This window comes from Typopeltis vanoorti, chromosome 7 (genome assembly GCF_054136105.1).
Source record: "Typopeltis vanoorti isolate ZY-2024b chromosome 7, IOZ_Tvanoo_1.0, whole genome shotgun sequence".
In the NCBI taxonomy this organism is placed as follows: Eukaryota; Metazoa; Arthropoda; class Arachnida; order Uropygi; family Thelyphonidae; genus Typopeltis; species Typopeltis vanoorti.
Genome location: NC_143555.1, coordinates 94,971,081 through 94,991,522, shown reverse-complemented (window position 1 = coordinate 94,991,522; position 20,442 = coordinate 94,971,081). Strand labels below are relative to the sequence as shown.

Here is a 20,442-nt window from a genome sequence, read left to right as displayed (position 1 = left end):
TCACGTAATAATAATAACTTTGAAGTAAGTTTTTATTGATATATATATATATATAAACGGGTTCCAACTTTTTTTTCTTTTTTTTTTGTGTGTGTAGATTAGACTAATAATGATCAATAAACTTACCACAAGCGAGTTCCTCTGGATATCCTGTAAGCTCAAACTATTATCCTTTGCGTGTCTCTGGTCACTTCTTCTAGACTTTTTAGTTTTCGCTTCCAAAAAACGCTGTTTTAATAATAATGTCTCCTGCCGGTGGTTATCATAAAGTCCATTCGACGTCTGATCGTATTTGGGAAGACATGAATTCTGATGACGACGATAGAGCTCGATTCTACGACGTAAACGGTCCACAACTGTCTGCCTTTTGGGGGGCAGGATATCCCCCATGCCTTCGTTCAATGGCCCCACAGCGCTACCTACGTATAGCGACAACGGCGTGTTGCAGCTGGGAGACAAAGGCTTCGTCCACTTAGTCAACAACACACAGAGATAAAAATTACAACAGCGAGTACGAACTAAGTGCCTCTTGGCCTATCACTTCCACTTAATAGTCGCTTCATATCTTTTAAACAGTATTACAACAATCCAGAGTACACAAAACAATATCACTTTTCGTTAAATGTTGGCAAAAGTCGACAACTGAAAAGTCCACAACTAAAGTTAACGTCTAATAATATTCCTGTGGACATTGCAAAACAGATCTGTAGTATCACTTCAGATCGGCGCGTAAAAATTGCGTTCTCACTAGTTAACCCCTTCCGCGCCCTTCGCAGCCAACTGCCAGACTGGCAATCCCACGCTCACCGCGACTGCAACGTGCCATCGGTGCCGCCGAATTTCATAAACTTCCAGCGTCTGGCAGTCGATCCCAAGTAAAGTCGACAGGTTAGCATAACGACAAAACGGCGCCTGGTGAGCCGCTGACGACAATCGTGCATGCGCGAGGCTAGATCGTCGTTTGCGCGAAAGCAGCTGGCTGGTTGGCTAACGTCCCACACCACCCGAGATATGGGGACACATTATTAGGCCTACAAAGGCCTCCTTGGGCGCTTCGGACGGAACACGAACAAAATCTGAAAAGTACACTAATAAGAGTATTTTATCTGATGTACGATGGCATGAGTAGCATATTCTTGATAGAACACTATGCACATTTATTGACGCTTCCAAATAAACCCATCGGTGGCGAACACTAATGCCATACACGCCGCTTACATCGACACTACCACTGGTCACATAGCGATGCTACCAGTTCGCGAAGCACAGATATGATTGTTTTGCCACCAGGTGGCGCTATGTCAACCGCAAAACTTCTCACGCTTCAGTGGTTTGTCCTACATCCGGGAGGAAGGTAACCCCACATTGCTGTGAGCAGTCGGGGGATGTGACTAGTACCCACCTCACGTACCGGAAACCTGCGTTCATACCGACACTCGGGATTTCGAGAATGAGTCGCTTGACGGCCGATCCACCCGTCCTGCCGGAGCACGTGCGCTTTACATAGCGTCGTTAAAAAGGAAGCCCACTTGGAAAACTAACGACTTTACGTAATGGCGTACGTCCTGTGCCCACATATTGTAAATCTACAGTTTTTTCCAGTCTTCGGGAAGTTAATCTACCTTGAAAGATGGCATTTAAATTTAATAGTAGGGTGAGCGTGGATTCCCTATAGAGTATATCCTTACCAACAGCTTTTATTGATTCTTTACAGGTTTGCCCATTAAAAATCACCACCATTCAATTTTACTTTCTTTTTTTTTTTGACGTCAGCCCATCATACCGCATCCAGTAATTCTCTAAGTTCTGACACATCATGTTCAACTTTTATACTTCCTTCTCTATATATCTAAAAAAATCTGGCATCTAACGATGAGTTATTAATTTTAAATGCAATACTTGCAGAGATATGTCGACTGTTTTGTACTCAGGTTAACAAACTTTTTTTTTTATTTTGCGTGTATTTAATGCTAGCATTTTTTTTTATTGTGAAATATTTCTTACAAAGTGGTCATCAGCGAGGATACGATATCTTGGACAAAGAGAGAGATATATTTTTTTAAAAATTGCCTATGTCATAAATCTTTTTGTGAAACTTTCCTCATTCCCACAGAGTTGTCCCTAAAGCTCATTTGTTCCCCTTTTGATAAATAATCACTGAATTTGGAAGATCTTTATTGACTATTGTTTCTTTTATTTAATTTACTAAATATGCTACAATGAGATTTAAAAGGTACTATTCAGATCAGCCCTTCTCAGAATATGCATCTGAGTACTCGTTTTCGACATCGTCTCGAATATGAATATTCTCTGCTTGTTGAACAACTTATTTTATATATAAAAAAAAAATAATAAAAATTCGTCTTGCAACTTGGATCATAAAACTAATATTGAATACGAATAAAAATGTTGATTATGGAGGACGATTTTATGATTTCTTTTCCCTTGGACAACTTCAATGATATAACAGTAAAATAACTAATAGTGGGACTGATGATTGTAATCTGGTATTCCTGAATCCATTATAGCAGACTTCCGTGATCTCGAGACTAAAAATTTAATATTGATATTTGATGTGGATACTTTTTAATGAATTTCTGAATAGAGTATATTTGCTTTTCTGCATTTATGAATAATTTTACTTCGAACACACTTCCCTTTCTTTCAATGTTTTATAAGGACAACTTCATTCTCGATTGCTTTTCACTCGAAATCCGACCCAGAGCTCAACAACGTTCTCCATCACTCAACTAAAACATTCAAATATCTGTTGACCTTGAATCAACATAACAAGCATCACATATACACTGGTTTCCATAAATGAAGGAACAAAGAGAAAAATCATGATGTGGCCGCCCCCCCCCCCAGAATACAGCTCTCACAGCGGTGTCTCATAATGTTTATAATGGCGTCCAGAAGCTCAGTTGGTAATAATAACCATCACTCTTGCAAAGCTCTCCTAAGTCTCTCAAATTTTGGAGGGGGCTAGGAAGGGGTGTAGCAACATGTCTACCTAGAGCATTCCGGACATGCTCAATAGGATGAAAGTCAGGAGACCTGGCTATCCAGTCCATACGTGCGATAGTCTACTCTTGAAGATACTGGTCCTCAAGTTTCGCTCGATGAGGGCGGGCATAGGATAAATATAGGATTCATGATTCCGCTAAGAAATGCATATAAGTCGGTGTGTTCACTCAACGAGATAACTCCCCAAACCATCACAACACTACCTTCACCGTAAGTTTTTTTAATCTCATATACGCGAAGTTGTGAGGGACCTATAAGCACAATAGTGCCATGTGTGGAGTACATGTGAGGATGAGATAGAAGTTATTAACATTTTTTTCTTTTTCTTTCTTTCTTTTTTGAACAGTTATATTTAAACAACTAACAATTATAGGTTGTAGTTGTTTCGGAATACTTCTTGCAGAAGACTGTTCTAGAGGACAGAGGGAGATGGAATAAAAGAGGAAGATGAGAAGCAAATTCGATGGGTTTGCAGTTGCACAGTGAATGGGTGCTGGGCAGCTGCTGCTTTTGTATTAACTGGCGCAACAGAAAGTGGAGCAATAACCATTGAGGTACCTGTAGAATAGACACAGAGCCAAAACATTGTGTCTGTGAGATACAGATTGGAGTGAATCTGTGAGAGAGAGAGAAAGAATCATTTCTCAGCTCTTCCTTCGTCAAGAATTTTTGGAGAAATTTTAGGTGCACCACCCCAAACACTTGAGCAGTATTATAAGGATATACGGATTTGGGATTTTTATAATGTTAAGAGCCGATTGGGTGCAAAATAGCATCTTTAACAAAATATGCATTTTGCATTAGTATTATTATGTATATATGCCAGGAGATACTGGAAATAAGTGTAAGTCCAGGCAGAAAGATTGGATCATGTCTGGTGATTTGTGTATTACTGAGGTTAAGGATAGGTGAGCTGAGATCTCTCTTTTGCGAGTGAAGAGGCAAGACTGTGTTTTGGTGGCTCTGAAGGTGATCAGATGTCCTCACCCCATTAACTGGTTACAGATGATCTTGATGCCTGGAATGTCTATACTCTGCATGGTTTGTCAAATGAGTAGGATGAATGGAGAGTACGATTATCTGCAAAGCTATAAATAGGATTAGTGGTAATCGAGAGTGAGTCATTTATGTACAGAAGAGAGTAAGTGATAAGACAGGCCTCAGGTACTCTTGCACTGGTGGCGAAGCTTGAAAAGAGAGAGAGAAAGCTTGCAACCCGGTTACACTGAGTGGCGGGTAGCTAAAAGGTCGCAATTTATTTAGCAGTCCTTGATGCCAGACAGCTCTGGAAATGTCGTGATCAGCAGCATAAGTTTCTTCGAACCTTTCTATAGCAAGAGTCCAATGGTGGGTGATGTAAGCTAGGAGGTCAACTGTGCATCTTGAATGGCGAATCCATATTGGTGGATCTCTAGGTAATGGAGAAGTTGGCTATTGATAATTTTTCCATTATTTTGGAGAGGACTCGGATGATTGGTCGGTGGTTTGACGGCAGATTTTTATCTCCCCTTTTTTGGGATAGGCTGGATGTGTCGGCTCATAAACGATCCCTCTCGTACAAATTCGCTTCAACCTGTATCTTATAGACGTAGTGTTTCAGCTCTGTGTCTATTCTACAGATACTTGAATGGTCACCGCTCCAGTGAACTGGCAACCATAATTCCTCCACTTTCCGTTACACCTGTTAACCAGCGCCCCTTTACTGTGCAACTGCAAATACACCGATCCTACTTTTCTTCTATCTCTTTTATTCTATCTACTTCAGTCCTCTGGAACAGCCTACCGAAGAAATATTTCCAAACAGCTACAAGTTGTAGTGTCCTGCAACTTTTCAAACAAAAAAAAAACAAGCTTCTGACTCCTTACCTGCACCCTAGACATGGCACTGATGCGCTTATAAGTTCTTCGATCTCTCGTGTATAATAATAATAATAATAATAAATAAATAAAATATATATACACCGAAGAGTCAAAACTTTATAACCAGCGCGTTTTCATTCAAATCGAAGCAACTGCAGGCAAATTGCCGCCCTTTGTCAAACTCGCTGAATCCGCTGCCTTTCCCATCTGAAACGGTATAAATAACAACTGATACTGAGCTCTGTTAATCGGTGTTGTTCTTGAGATGGGAAAGGCTGCGGACTTAAGCGAGTTTGACAAAGCGCCAAATGGTGATGGCCAGACGACTTGGTCAGAGCATTTTCAAGACAGTAAGATTGTGCTCACGGTCAGCCGTGGTGAGTACCTTCAAAAAGTGGTTTCAGGAGAGTAAAACCACGAATCGCCTGCAAGGTATGTATCGACCACGGCTCATCGATGCTCGAGGTGAGCGTAGGCTATCCCGGATGGTACTAGCCAACAGAAGGGTTACTGTGGCGCAACTAAGTCGGTAATTTGAATTCTGGTGACAGGTGTAATGTGTCGCAACACACACACACGCATCTAACCCTGCTGAAAATGGGGTTACATAGCCGCAGGCCACTACGAGATTCACCGTCGAAAGCGCTTCGAATAGGCACGCGAGCATCAAAGCTGCACTTTGCTTGAGTGGAAGAAGGTCGTCTGGTCCGATGAATCTCGTTTCCTGTTATGTTTGGGAAATCCTGAGTCCAGTCATTCATGTGCAGGAAACTATGGCGTCTACCACTTACCTAAACATCATTGCAGATCAGGTGCATCCTTTCATGGCAACGATATCCCCCCCCCCTCCTCTGGTTGTGCCTTCTTTCAGCAGGATAATGCGCCATGCCACACTGCCTGGATTATGGGCGAAACATGAGGAAGACTTCCAGGTATTGCTCTGGTCTCCAAATTCCACAGACATCAGTCCAATCGAGCATCTGTGGTTTGTGTTCGAACAACACATCCGCTCTGCGGTGGCTCAACCACCTAACTTACAAGAGTAAAAGGATTTGTTGATTACCTGTTGGTATCAGATACCACAAGAAACCTTTAGAAATCTTATAGCGTCGATGCCTCGCCGGATATGAGCTGTTTTGGTGGCACGTGGAGGACCAACATCTTAGACAGGTAGTCATAATGTTTTGGCTCTTCGGTGTATATATATATGTGTGTGTGTGTGTAATTGCTTCTGTAGATTGGGATAAGTATAGAGACGATACAGGACTGGTATCAGCTCTGGAGTGCAGTGTTTGAGAACAGTTGGAGAGATATCATCAGGACCAGAAGACTTTGATGTCCAAGTTATTTAGTAATTTTCTGATGGATTTTTGTTGATAAACTACAGTATAAGGATCTCTTGCACGGATATTAGAAGGATGATAACGTGTTCCTGCTCTAGATCACGTGCGCCTGGTATGTAGAGGAAATTGGAACTCGTCTGTAAACAATACCGATCTTCCATTGGTCTCTGGTCCAGTTGATGGGGAGCCTGATCCATTTGAAACGTGCTCTCCTTGTGAAGTGAGGGATAGGGACACGCAGATTACCAATCGCCTAACATACAGCCCACCGTGTAGCCTTCTGCGCACAGTGGTATCTGCAGTCGACGCGAGATCAGATCTTATCTGATTCGGGAAGCAAATAATCTGAGATATCGGTCATCCACTGCAGTTGTAGCCATTGGTCTTCCTTCACCGTATTTCCGGGATGTTGTTTGTGACCGTCGAATTGGTTCCAGTCTGTGAGCCACGGAACGACTTACATGCATCCATCTGGCTATCTTAGCCTAACTTTGGCTGGCCTCTAGTCTTATGATGGTTCTCCACCTGAATTTATTTGTTAAACGATGTCTTGAAGACATAGAATTTTGCTATTACGAAATGCCTTCTTGTCACTCCAGACACGAAATGGAAAAGCACGCAAAAAAGCCCGCTTTTATGCCGTGGTTCATTTGCATATTCCGCTGATAGCATCACTTTCCTCCTCCCTGAGTTATCGCGATTTTACCCTTTGTTTCTTAATTTATGGAAACCAGTGTAGAAAGGTACTTCTCAGAGTTGTTATTTCATCTGGGAGAGCCAGTAAGCTACCCACTCTGGTAACCAAGCCGACGGTATTACTTATTTTATTATATGAGAATGAAACGATTAAAAAAAACAAAAAACTTTGAAGTGTATGATGGTACGTGTTTAAATTTGCTTTACTTTTATTTGATAACGTTATATTCACACAAAACACCTTTATAAGAAATATTAACAACCGCATTATAGAAATGAACGATTAAACTGTCAAATGAGGGGGTGGGTGGGAAGAGTTTCTACAAATAGTAACTAGTGATGTGTAGGAGCATTTCCTTCCGGATTTTCCTTCCTTCTTCCGTGTTACTATTTGCGAAAACACTCTTGATTTTTCTCCCCATCATTTTTATAGTTTAATCCAGCCTTCGGCAGCTTGGAGCTCTCGTGTGATTCTTGAATCCAGTTTATTCAGCCTGTGAAATTTTTAACTAATACGCTTAAAATGAGATTTCGTCTTCGATCATTTGTTAAAATATAAAATCTGCAAATATTTTTTATATGTGATTTTAATATTTTTAACAGATTTAATACCGTTTTTTCCCTACTTCACTTATTCGATTGATTTTCAGTTGGTTTTATTAATATGAATATTTTAATAGGTTGAAAAATGTTGAACCGAATAGACTGAAAAAAAGTACATTCACGAAAGTTGATCGACGATAACTTTAAACCCATATCTTTACTAATTTTTTTAACTTGCATCCTTCATTGGAAGAAAAACCACTTGGTTGGAAAAAACCTCGTTTCGATTCTAATCATAACACGAGGATTTTTTCAAATGTCAAGGTGAGTTATATGGAGACAAGGTTTCGATTCCGGAATTTCCGATTCTTCTTCTTCTTCTCACAAAAGGCAAATTAGCCAGAGAATACATAACTAACAGGCAGAAATACATTTGATGAAGTGGACTGTATATTGTGGAGCAGCCTCCTGCGATGAGTTTTTGGACTTCTCTGAGGCTTCGAGTAATGTTAATAATACGTTTAAAAAAAAAAAGCTCCTTGAATAATGTTGATTTGAATAAATGAAGGAGTGATTTTTTTAATTTGTGACATTTCCGCTCACCAAAGATTGTAAGCACTTCAGTGCCCTAGTTACGCTAAGGTTAGATAGCCCCGGAATCCTGTTCTACAGACTAACCTGGAACTTTTTCAAGCTTCATATCTCCAATAAGAAGGACACAGGTCCCCTAAGCGACGAAAATCATTTATCACCAAAGGGACAGGATCGTATATATGAGAAGCATGGAAGTATACAAAAGAATTTTTGATCTGCTGTAGAAATGATCACTTTGTTCTGAACAAATCTACGAAATTCCATGAACTACTTAACATAGTAATGCTAAGAAGAAATAATTTAGTGTCATTTTGTGTCAAGGGATTAATTTCCCTGAGATCTAGCATCGTTATTGAACAGTGTCTGCTGTGCCAACATAAGCGAACTGCCTTCAGTGCCAAATGTTGATTTTCTTTTAACTTGTGTATTATTAAATTAATAATAACTTTTATTTTAATGTTTAAATAACTGGCTCTATGAAGGAAGGGCTTTTAAATTCCTCGACTGGCGATGATGGAATAAATAAATCAGTACTTTGAAAGCATCTCGTATATTAAAATTACATCTTTAAAAGTGATACATTTGTAATGAATCAGGAGTGTGTGCCTAGACTAAGTTGCAGAAATAACTGCAAAAAATCAGAACTCTTTTTATTGATTCAGAATTTGTGAAGCACTGTTTATTAGCTTTGGCTGAAAGGCATATCCGTAAGAAGAAAACAATTTCAAGACGTTCAGCCTATCTGTCCAAACTTGTATAAGTCATACAGAAAAACCGGGTGCAAATTTATTTGAACAACTTAAGTTAAATGAAATTATTTGATTGCTATTTACTCTCAGGGATTAAATGTAATGATATCATAGATATTGCGCAGATGTCGATTTTCATTCGGGAAAATGATGGTGCTTTTGCCATTTACGAATGAAATATTTATGTAGGTATCTCTGAATTCCCAATGGGTTTTTACCGCATCATTTATCAGAAAGAACGGTACTGGAGATATTTTTGGGAGAAAAACAAAAACAGAATATGGCGATGTTGTTGACTATTAGGTGGTGAGATGTTATTATGACAAAATAATTTTTTTTTTTACCTATTTACCATCTAAATATATCGTTTTCGGGTTCTGTAACGCGTTTACGTTTATATCGTTAACCTCCAAGAAAGACTCCATTATACGTTCAATTTCACTAGAATAACCCTTCTGGGTTTTTTTTTCAGCTGGTTCCTGAGTTAGCCAATCTTAGGCACAAGGAAACAGGATTTTATATTCCGGAAAGTTTGGTTTTTAATTTCGTAACTCAGAAAAATCTACCGTAGAGGTCACACTATTCCGGACATAATATGTAAAAGATGACAGCAGACTGATGATTTGGAGGGTTCATTCCCGAAGCCTCCATTTTTTTTTTTCTTTTCTTTTCTTTTCTGAATTGGCTTAGACTGTAATTTAGTTTTTTTTTCCCCATATTTATCTAGATCATAGGTTGCCAAACTTTTTCGGGCCACCGCCCACTTTGCAAGACATAAATTTTGTAACGCCCCCTATTATAACAGTTTGAATAAAACCATATTTCAAATATTTGAGACTGAATAAAACCATATTTCAAATACTCAATACTGTAGTGTCGACATTTCTTCTTATATTCAGACATAATGAAGTAATAAAATTTGCAAAAATATTCACAAAATAAAAGATTTAATTTACACTTTGTATGACTCCACTTATCTATCACACTTTCGATTGATGATTGTTGGCAAAGCACACAAAAAATAATGAAACTTATTCCTAAACCACTGGTATTTATAGATTTGAAATCTAGCCCGAATCGACTTGTATGCATTGACTTGTTTGCGATACCATCGTACTCGTGCTTTGAACAAGTCACTGCAAGCACCCATATTCCTGTCAAAACGATGCTGAATTTGAGTGAATTACCTACGTAATAGTTGACCGACATACTACTAGTTAAGACTCGTCTGCTGCGTGGATAGACTAAAGCCTGTATGGCATGATCATTTACAATAGCAAAAAATGAATAAATTTTTTAAGTATATAAAAAATAGAAGTTAAAATATCCTGTATGGCACGTTCAATTTTCTCATTGACATAGAAAATTGATAAAAAAATTGATCGAGTAAGACGGGCATAAGATGAATTAAAATTCAATATTTAAATTTTAAATGATTATCTAATCGCAAAATCACGAAAATAATTAATTTTTAAATATATATTATTAATTTCTTCTATAAAGAGTCACCGACCCCTAGACCTCCTGAACGCCCCGAAATGCTTCTGATTCCACTATAGCCCCTCCTAGAAGGCTTCAGCGCCCACTGGGGGGGGGGGGGGTACCGCCCACTTTGGGAACCTATGATCTAGATCGTCCATATCTCCACTCCTAAATCGAAAAAAGAATATTTTTTTGGGGGGGAGGAGGTATTTCTTTGAAACCAAATATCACTTTCGATTACACTACATAAAACTTTGCTCTCGATTTCATTTGTAAAACATTGTTAAAACACACATAAGTGAAAAATGCATCGGCAGAAACAACAAGCTAGACCGGTTTTATAATCTGGTGATTCATTTGGTCCTAATCTTTTTCGTTTCGCTTTCTCATTATCAGGAACTGTTAAACCTAGTCACGTTTTTGATAAGTTGGTCGCTGACAGCAGATGATATTCGATAGCTATTTCTTTTGCCCGTAATATTATCCTGACATATGCACAATATTTAAAACAAATAAGTCAGTAAATCTAAGAGAGTCAAGTTAAAGAATCAGAAGAAAGCCATAAACGTTAAAATTGCTTTTAACTTATGCGTGACTTTTTAAGGCTAAACTTCTCATAATTCACTTGACAACAGAGGCACCATTAATTAATTTTTTTGTTTTACTGCTTATGCTCACTCCTACCATGTGATTACGTACATACCTATAGATTGAATTTCATTGTCTGGTACGAGACCATTATCCTGCTAATTGAAGGCATGAAGTAGCTATGTGTGATTTTCTATAGCATGACTTGCAGATTATCTAACCCTTTGCTATTAATACTAATATAAATGTGGACTGAAGAGCCTTTCGCAATTGGGGATTCACACACTATATATATATATATATATATATTGTGTATGCAGAAAGATATTACCACTGCTATGCAACCATAAACTAACACCCAGTTTTCCTTCATACACGCACAAAGTGCAGTGTTATTTTGGCTTGCCGAAATTGAGTTTCCAGTTGCTGTGTGAAAGGAAAATCAGACAAGAATGCGGACAGGATTCGAACAACTTTGGCATAAACTGTTATTAAAAACTGATTCTGTATTGAGGAAGAAAAGGGCTGTATCCAGGATCGACTTAAAGTGATATATGGGAAGCTCTTCATGCTGCCGCTTAGGTAAATTCTTTTACTTAAGAATTTATGTAAATCATTTTAAGCAGAAATTCTGAAGCTCTTATTGTCTTGTAGTTCTATTTTTTACTATCGGAAGCGCATTTCTTGTATTTTCCTTTCCTTGGAAAGGAAAATTGCAATACAAAAAGAAAAATTTTTGTATTGCAAATTGAGTCTGATTACTGCCAGCCATTACGTATTATAATTAGTTGACTTATTAATCCACACGCACATCAAAGATAAATAAAATTTCCAGCCATTGCGAAAATGAAATTCAGTTCAATGACGAAAAAAGATAAATCTTTTTTTTTTTTTCCAGTTTGATTCTAATACGAGTCTCGTTCTTTATCTTAGTAACGAAGGCAAGTATGGTAATGTTAAAACGATGGATCGACATTTAGACAGTCATTTTTATAACCTTTGAAATCAATAGCATACAGCATAAATTACTCTCGAGAACCCTATTCTGTCAGTTAACAAAGTCGTTTATCATACCCATGAATCAAGGGATGGAATGAACAACTTGCATGCAGTTAAGGATGCAAAGAAGAAGCGAAACAATGTCTTGATTTATGTATGAGTTAACAGTGCGCTACAGACTTGGAGATGGTTGGAGGCGAAATTTATCAAACCGGTCACCAAATGCTGGGTTATATTGTACTGCTACACATACTTGACATGATACAGTGAAGATGAAGAAAAGGGAAGGAGAGAGATAAACGATGGAGAGCAAACAATACCATAAAAAAGGATTTAAAAGTTAAGTGAAGAATCATTACGGGAACACTAAAAAAAAAAAACTACTGGCACCTTCCTGGTTTTCATTCTTCTGGTACAACCTTAGGTTTCTGTAGGTTGATTTAGAATGGAATGATTTAGAGGCGTTCCAGAAACACAGAATGACCAGTAAATTTATAGCCGAGTTACTGACCGCAAAAGAAATTTTAAATATTTTAAATGGTATAATCCTATGATTTCCTTATTGCCAATATGTTTATATATATAACATTTTGAAAGCTTATATTTGTTCATTATGTTCCACAGATATTTACTTTGCGTAATTGGAAACCATTTTTAATAAGAATTTTCGACACGAAGTAAGAATTTGTTACTTGGCGACACTTTTTTTGTATAAAAAACAAGTATCGAAAATTAAAATATATATGCATTTTTCCTTTCTTTCATATTTATAAACATAACTTTCATTTTTTTTCTCAATCAATCGTCTTAACTTATTTCAACTTCTCAATGTATATCCTGTGAGTTTTTTATTTTTAATATTCGTCTGATTATTCGAATGACTACTTGCGCCACCTTTTTTTTCTCTTGGTTACTATTTGGTGTGTTATTTTTGTGGTATTTTCGCCTGCTATATTTGAGAAAGTTGATGTGGTTATAGATGAATTCGATTTGGTATATTGTGCTTTCTGCAATATATGTTTTTAATTCATGCAAGTTAAATTTCAGCCTTAACCTATTTATAATTTCAGACTATAATTATAATTACTTTGGTAATAGATTATATTGCATTCTCCTCTTTTTTTTTTTTTTTTTTTAATTAATTAATTTCATATGCTAGAATATTTTATTTTCATATCGAAATATAGTGGACACACCATTTAAAACTTAAATAGAATTATAATGATAGAACTTAAATTTTTTGTTAACTTAATGAATTTAATTTATTCAATATGTATTGTCAAATTAACAATGGGGATTCATTAAATTGCATTGTTATGACGGGCAGTTTTTTTACCCATGACTTTTCGAAGGCTATAAAACGGTCTAGGAGGCGACGCATTTATGCTTGCAGATTTTACGAAACAGATGCCGTCCTTTTCTTTTTAATTTGATATTAAGTAACAAAAATAGTCTGAAAATACATCATGAAAAAGTGTTTTTTTTTTTATTATTTAAACAAATGTGCCTATATATTGAGTAAGAGTGTGGTAAGCAAGGGCGTGAGGTCTATATTTTCTGCTTGGAGAGTGGTGAATGAGAGAATAGATTGGCAGAGTCCGTTGTTATGCTTTGTCGCTGAACGATTTCAAGAAAAAATACAAGTACAGGTAACCCTCGTATAACGCGGATGTTAGGTTCCGCAGAAATGCCGTGTTATATAAATCGCGTTATGCGAGTCTCAGATCACATAGAAAAAGTAGGTTATGTTCCGAAATCGTTTTTTTTTTTTTAATTATATAAACAATAACATATCCAACAAAAAATATTTTTATTTAATTCAGGTAATTCATGTAAGCTAAGAAAACAAAAACTATGAAACAAATGCATAGTATAAAAGTATAAAAATTACAAATTGTACTTAAACTTCATTGCACATAATGCATAAATGTTTTAGGCAAAATAAAATAGTGCATATTTTAATCTTTCATAGCACGAGGATTTGAGGATTGGTTAATAAACACTGGTTTTGTCATGTAATCACCTGATGCATTACTACAAAACAGCAGAGTCATTCTATCTTTGGAAACTTTGAATCCAGGAGGTAATCTTTCATTTTTCGAAATATAGATGCGTTTTTGCACTTTTTTCCAATATAACCCGGATTCATCCGCATTGAACACCTGCTCTGCACTATAAATGTTTATAAACTTTGAGAGTTTTTTGTTTAATAAGATTTCCATTCATAGGAATTTTCTTTTGAGGCGCAATCTTCTATCGAAATCATTAGATATTTCTCCATTTTTCCATTAGAATATCGTATACGACCCAGCAATAAACACTTTCTCGGATTTTATGTTCATTTTGTTTGATTGTTCGAATTGTTGATTCATTTAAATTCAAAGTCCCTGCAAAAACTCCTGGTTTTTCTCCATTTTTCAACCGATCCAAGATTTTGAATATTTTTCTTCGAGAGAAATTAATTTTGTTTTCAACGTTGGTTTTTCCCTTTCGTTGCAGTTTGTGGCCATTACTATAAAAATAATTTTTTACACATGCGTGTTAAAGGGTATTTCCCCTAATATAAATTCGTTACTTATAATTACATTACATTACATTCGTTACTTATTATACAGGGAGACACAAATTTAACGAACGTAAAATTTGATTTTTAAGTCGCGCGGTGAAAAACATATGAAATGATAAAGGGTTACTACAATTTGTAGACCGTGTTGTATAAGTACCGCGTTCAACAAGGGTTACTACAATCTAGACCGCGTTATATCGAAACCGCGTTATACAGGTAACCCTCGTATAACGCGGTACTTATACGAGGGTTACCTGTATTGTACACGACTTTGAAAATTAATGTTTATGTATTGTACCTCCTGCGATGAGTCTACGGACTCCACGGAGGTGCAATAGTGATATATGTATAGGGAAATAATTTTCTCTCTCGGTTTTAGCAAGTTCTTCTGTTATGTCAGATAGCTGAGTAATCCGTTGCCATTATATATATTTATTATTTCAGAAGATTTTCATTAGTAAAAGCATAATTTTGAAATAAGTCCTTACATATAAATATTAAATTTCCTTATTCATTCAGCGTTTTGTTTTACTGTATTTACATTCATTCCTATTGCCACTTCCACATTAAGAAAAAGTTTCGTCAGCTACAACGTTAGAATCGGGTATAAACATTAATAAGTCTTATCAATTAAGAAAAGTGTAATTTTCCTGCAAGTTAAATATCCTGTTAATTATGACTCGGAAATTTGATAAAATCTCATTTCCAACCTTATTTGTGAATTCGTTCTATTTCTGTAAAATCTCTTTATATTGCATCTAATTAAAGTTTAAGCTGAACTGAATGTTTTATAACTTTTGAGCTGAACTTAGTTTCAAGTTAGCACAAGATGATCCCCGAGTTGAACTGATGCTTTATAACACGGTATATGTTTATTCAAGATAAAAAAAAAAAAATACTAATGAATTCTATTTATGATTGCTTTATGACTTTTTGATTATATTCATGATTCCATTATTGGTTTTACATACTGGATATCCGAAAAAGAATATTGACCCTGAAAGACATGTTGTCCGTAAAATACGAGTTACATATTCACCCAAACATCCAAGGGACTTCTAATTGAAAGCAATCCTGCCGTTTACTTTGTATTTTGAAAGTGGACCACATGTATCTGGAGCCTAAAACTGCGAGGTTATTTTATGTATAAACTTTGCGATTACTCGATTTTACGACGGATAAAAAATTTTCTGCTATGACTATGAAATACCGGACCACAGAAACGAGGCGATCAGGATGTGTATTTTATGTCACAAAATATTGCGTACATATTTGCATTTTTTAAAAAAAACTGTCACTGCGCATTGCTGTGCCGAATCACTTCACAGATGCCGAGGGGGCCGACGGTTGAAGTGAAGGGTTGTAATTTTTTCCGTTATGCGACTCTCATCCATGAAACGCTTTTAACAAAAGATTTATAGCAATTAATTTTTATTACTTATTAATTAAATTAACTGAATTTAATTTAATTATAATTTAATTAAATTAAACGTATTAATTAGAAATTAATTTTATGATTTTTATATTTTTATTTATTTTTAAATACTCCAGAAATCCTGTTTCCATGTGCAGAAGACCACATATGGAACTCTTCAAGTCCACTTCAGGCCTCCCATTTGCCTTGCTCTTCATTTATAGTCAGTCTAGGCTAAAATTATTTATAGTGCATATTTATTCTCTTAAAAACGTGAAAGAGGAAAGGTGAATTTGAGAATGCAAAATCCTTATAGAGCGAAAATCGAGCCACAACGAGTAGTTTGTGTTTTACTCTGAGGTTTTAATTGTATCTGAAAACGGGGTCTCTTGTTGTTGAGAGCTCCGAAATGTCCTCTTTTACTTTACTTTCTTTTTTTTTATTTTGTTTATTCTCTTCCTATCGTCCTCTGCTTCTTTTCCAGTGCCTTGGCGATCCTGATTAAAATGTCTAATCTTCAGTATCTCTTTGTCGTAGGCTGATTCTTCGTTTTTTTTTTTTTTTTTAGATGTCAACTTGCTAGCTATTAGATGGATGCTAGTGGTTGGATGGATAGGAAAAAGAAAAAGCGTACCCTCATGGTTCGCTTGTTTTTATTATTATTTTGAAGTATACAGATCGCGTCCGCACGGTTAGCCTAGTGGCTATGCGCGGTTCGCAACCATATCCTGGGGAAGGAGCGTCCTCGGTTCGATTCCCGTCGACGACGTGAGGAGCTCAAGGATCTTCCTCAGCCATATCCAAATTAGCCGGGCGTGGGCAGGAGGTTTTTTTTTCCCCACAGTTTATCTGGGGTTTTTCATCCCGCAAACCTGCCCCGTGAACATACAGGCTACAGTCATAGGATACCTCCAGGAATAAGGAGTCATCATCCTATTCCGTAGGATTTCGTTCCGAATGCCTACACGGTAAAAAGTGTAGGTCTACGCGTGAGCGTAAATTAGGATAGGATACAGATCGCAAAAGTCAAACGTTTTATTTTTTGAGAAACGACTTTTCGCTTCTTTAGAATGGGCAGTTTTCAAAGGCTCACAAAAAAGTTTTTACCCAAAAAATATAGCATATAACTGGCAAGCAGAGGTAAGATTACACGATGATATATATGTTATGTGATTGTTTAGAAGCTATATAGCACCGAACTTTTTAGGCTTAGCGTTATGATAATCATAATCGTTTCTTCAAGTATGAATAAGCAAATACAGTAAAATCCCCGGTTAACGCTCAGGATACGTTCCTAGAATTTAGAGCGCTAAATGAAACAGCGTTAAGCGGCGTCATTTTATCTTGCGTAAATAGAGAAAGGTAAAAAGACAAATATGAATAGAATAGCATCGAACTTTTATTCATATTACTCTGTTCTGTTTCTTCTTGTATATAAACTTATAGACAAAGCTGCCTTTCAATCTAATCTCTGTTTCTCTAGTGATATGTACAATGTAGGTCACTACGCTTTATAAAATCTATCAAACCAGCCTGTGCTAACGGAAAATGTTTGATGTTTTTCTATTCCTACTTGAATATGTGGAAAATGTTTCTTGCCTTTTCCATTATCATTAATTGATTTAAGGGCATGTTACGTTGAGTTTGATCATCCACCCAAAGTTGTAGATCCTATTCTGTCTGTATTTTCATAATTATTTTCTTTTGGTAGACGTTAAGTTTAAGGAAGCACCTATATCGACTGCCGGCTTGATTGGCTGAGTGGTTAGCATATTCGCTCTCCAACCAAAAGGCGGTGGGTTTGAATCCCGCCAGGGGCATGGATGTTTGTGGTTGTCCTATTAACTCTGTGGAATGGGTATCTGCGACCCAACCACTTCTTCTAGCAGAAAGCTTCATTCCCAATGAGGTACGGTAGCGACCGTATGGCTTCGAAAATGACGTCAAAAACAGCTTCTAACTGCCTTAACACTAGCAGTTTTATATCCGAAAAAATGCTTTTTCTTTACATCTTTAATGTTTCACTTTCACTATTTTTTTCTAGACATTATGGCTCAAAAGAGAAGAAATTATTTTTTAACCAATTCAAAACACTACTGTATGTATTATTTAATAACTAACCGCGTGTATTTCATACCAAGCGCAATTACTAAGGGAGTCGGTACATTCAAGATTATCGCGTGAAGCCGGGGAATTCAGGGAAATATGTGCGTTAGGGCTTTGAAGGCTGCAAGTTGAATTCAGGGAAGTTCTTTTTTAGAATGCTATAGCGAAACATCTTTTAACGAGGAACGTTAACCAGGGGCATACTGTATAAACAGAAATATGCATACAACAACTAGTGGAGAAAACGCACATTAAATGAAGATAAGCCAAGTTGATTTGTTATGTGCTAACAGGTAAATGGCAGATGTTTCTGATAAAAAAAAAAAAAAATAAATAAATAAAATAATAATAATAATAATAAATAAAAATTATGTATTGCCATAACTGTTTTCATACCTTTTCTTCTTCGTGGTGAAAGTGCAACAGAGCCTTGGGTACTCCACTCCGAGACTGGTGGGAAAATATAAAGATAGGAAATCATTCACCATGACACGTAATGAAAACCAGAGAGGGCACTGGCGATCCAATTCGTTTATTACTATTAACGTAATTAAGGGGCATTATATACAGGATGTTTCAAATTAAAGTACCCTATTCATAAACCTAACCGGATCATGGCGGAAGAGATTTGACAATAGAAAGTTCAAAAAATAACATAGGGGAAATATGGCACTGTGGGCGAGAAACGATAGTGACTTTTGCATACCACGTGAGCCGTAAGGAGCGAGACTGATTTACAGTTCATCGTAATCCCTGTGACTCTTGACTTTGGGGTTATCTCGAAATCATGGTATATATCTGGCGAAATCATACATCACGTGCGAAACCTTGCGACAGATCAGCTGCGTTCCACTGTAGACAGTGTTGTATGGCAGTATCGATTACTGGTCCAGCACAAACATCAACACATTAAACGTTGCCTCCATTGATCATCCGTATCTCCTTGCAGTATGTCAGCTCTGTGATATGCTTTTTGTATCATATCATTTTTATGGAGCGAAAAAAATATCGAATAATTCGTTTGTCATTGATTTTGAATCATTTCGAAATCACATACCAACCGGTTCACTTTGTGATGAGGGGCGTTTCTGAGCATGCCACATATACACTGCTTGTAAAAAAAATTAACGGATACCATGGTGTGAGGAACAAACAGCCATAATGTCCACCTTAATAAGATGTAGGACTTCCTTTTGTTGCGATAACTGCAGCAATTCTACGGCTCATACTTTCCACAAGCGTACGATAGCGATTCTTCCTGTAGGCATGTAATGAGGTCCTGGACTGTCGCGGCGAACGTCTCTTGACCTCACAGGATGCTCCACTTCATCCCACAGATGTTCAGTAGGATTGAGATCAGGACTCTGTAGAGGCCAGTCAAGTGTGGTGATGTTCATGTCCATAAACTACGCAATTACAGCAGCAGCCTTATGACACGGTGCATTGTCTTGCTGAAAGAGACAATGGTTAGTTCCGTAGAAATGCCACAAAGTATGAAGCATTGCATTGTTTAGAATGTTCAGCGACACCACAAACAGAGCTCCAAGGCCAAACTAGGAAACACAGGACCATATCATCATACCGCCACCTCCGAATTTCATAGTTGGGGGGTTACACACTCTTGTAATAGACGTTCAGTGGCAATCCTCCACACCAACCCTTCCATCTCCTCGGTAGAGGGTGTAGCGTGATTCGCCACTCCATAACACAACTTTCCAAGCTTCCACATAACACTGTAAACGCTCCTTGCACCACTGAAGACGACGCTATATGTTGGTTCGGGTAATATGGTGCTTGCATATTTCGGTCCTAACATGGAAAGCTGTTGTTTTGTTTATTTTTGAATGTTTTTGTAGTAGATTCAAGTTCCATTCGATGACTGGAATTCCGCTCACAACGTGTCGGTCGGCGAATGGTGGCTTTTACATATTATCCTTCGTAGCACCCTACAGTCACGTTCACTGACTGAACGTGACTGTAGGGTGCTATGTCACGTAGCTTGCAGTTGACTTCCTATGCTTTCATCTCAGTATGGTATCACTGATTGTTGACATGGGGATGGCCTAATTTGTTAACAACTTGCCGAACAATTTGGCCTGCAACATGCATCTTATCACAACTCCTCTTTCAAACTGTCAGTTCCCTACTGGCAGCCATTTCGCCGGAACACACTGTTCGGGCGAAATGGCTGTTTCACTGTTTCGGAAGCATCATATTCCTCCAGTTTATGCCAGCTACAAACACGCGACTCGTTACATGGATGGGGTGTTCGTTGATCAAACAGAGTGTGTGTATATGTATGTACATACATACAGTGCATCATAGTATGTATATATATATGTATGTATGTGTGTTCAAAGAGAACCGCTGCAAGGACAACAATAGACCGGTGCACTATATACTGTACATCATATGCACTGTGCACTGCTTGGAAAGAAATCAACCGACACTATAGTGTAAGGAACAAACAGCTAT

At 37.3% G+C, this 20,442-nt stretch overlaps 1 protein-coding gene and 1 long non-coding RNA gene across 2 annotated transcripts in view; one reads left to right on the top strand and one right to left on the bottom strand.

Annotated features, from left to right (window-relative positions):
* LOC150104879 (uncharacterized) overlaps positions 1-1,208 on the bottom strand; it is a 107,935-nt gene extending 106,727 nt beyond the window's left edge. Inside the window, exon 1 of the mRNA XM_090395388.1 lies at positions 127-1,208. Within this exon, the coding sequence (XP_090251514.1) occupies positions 127-390 (264 nt within the window). The 5' untranslated portion in view covers positions 391-1,208. The remainder of the gene's footprint in view (positions 1-126) is intronic.
* Positions 1-20,442, top strand: part of LOC150104878 (uncharacterized) — a 205,389-nt gene that overhangs the window by 22,586 nt on the left and 162,361 nt on the right. The window lies entirely within an intron of this gene.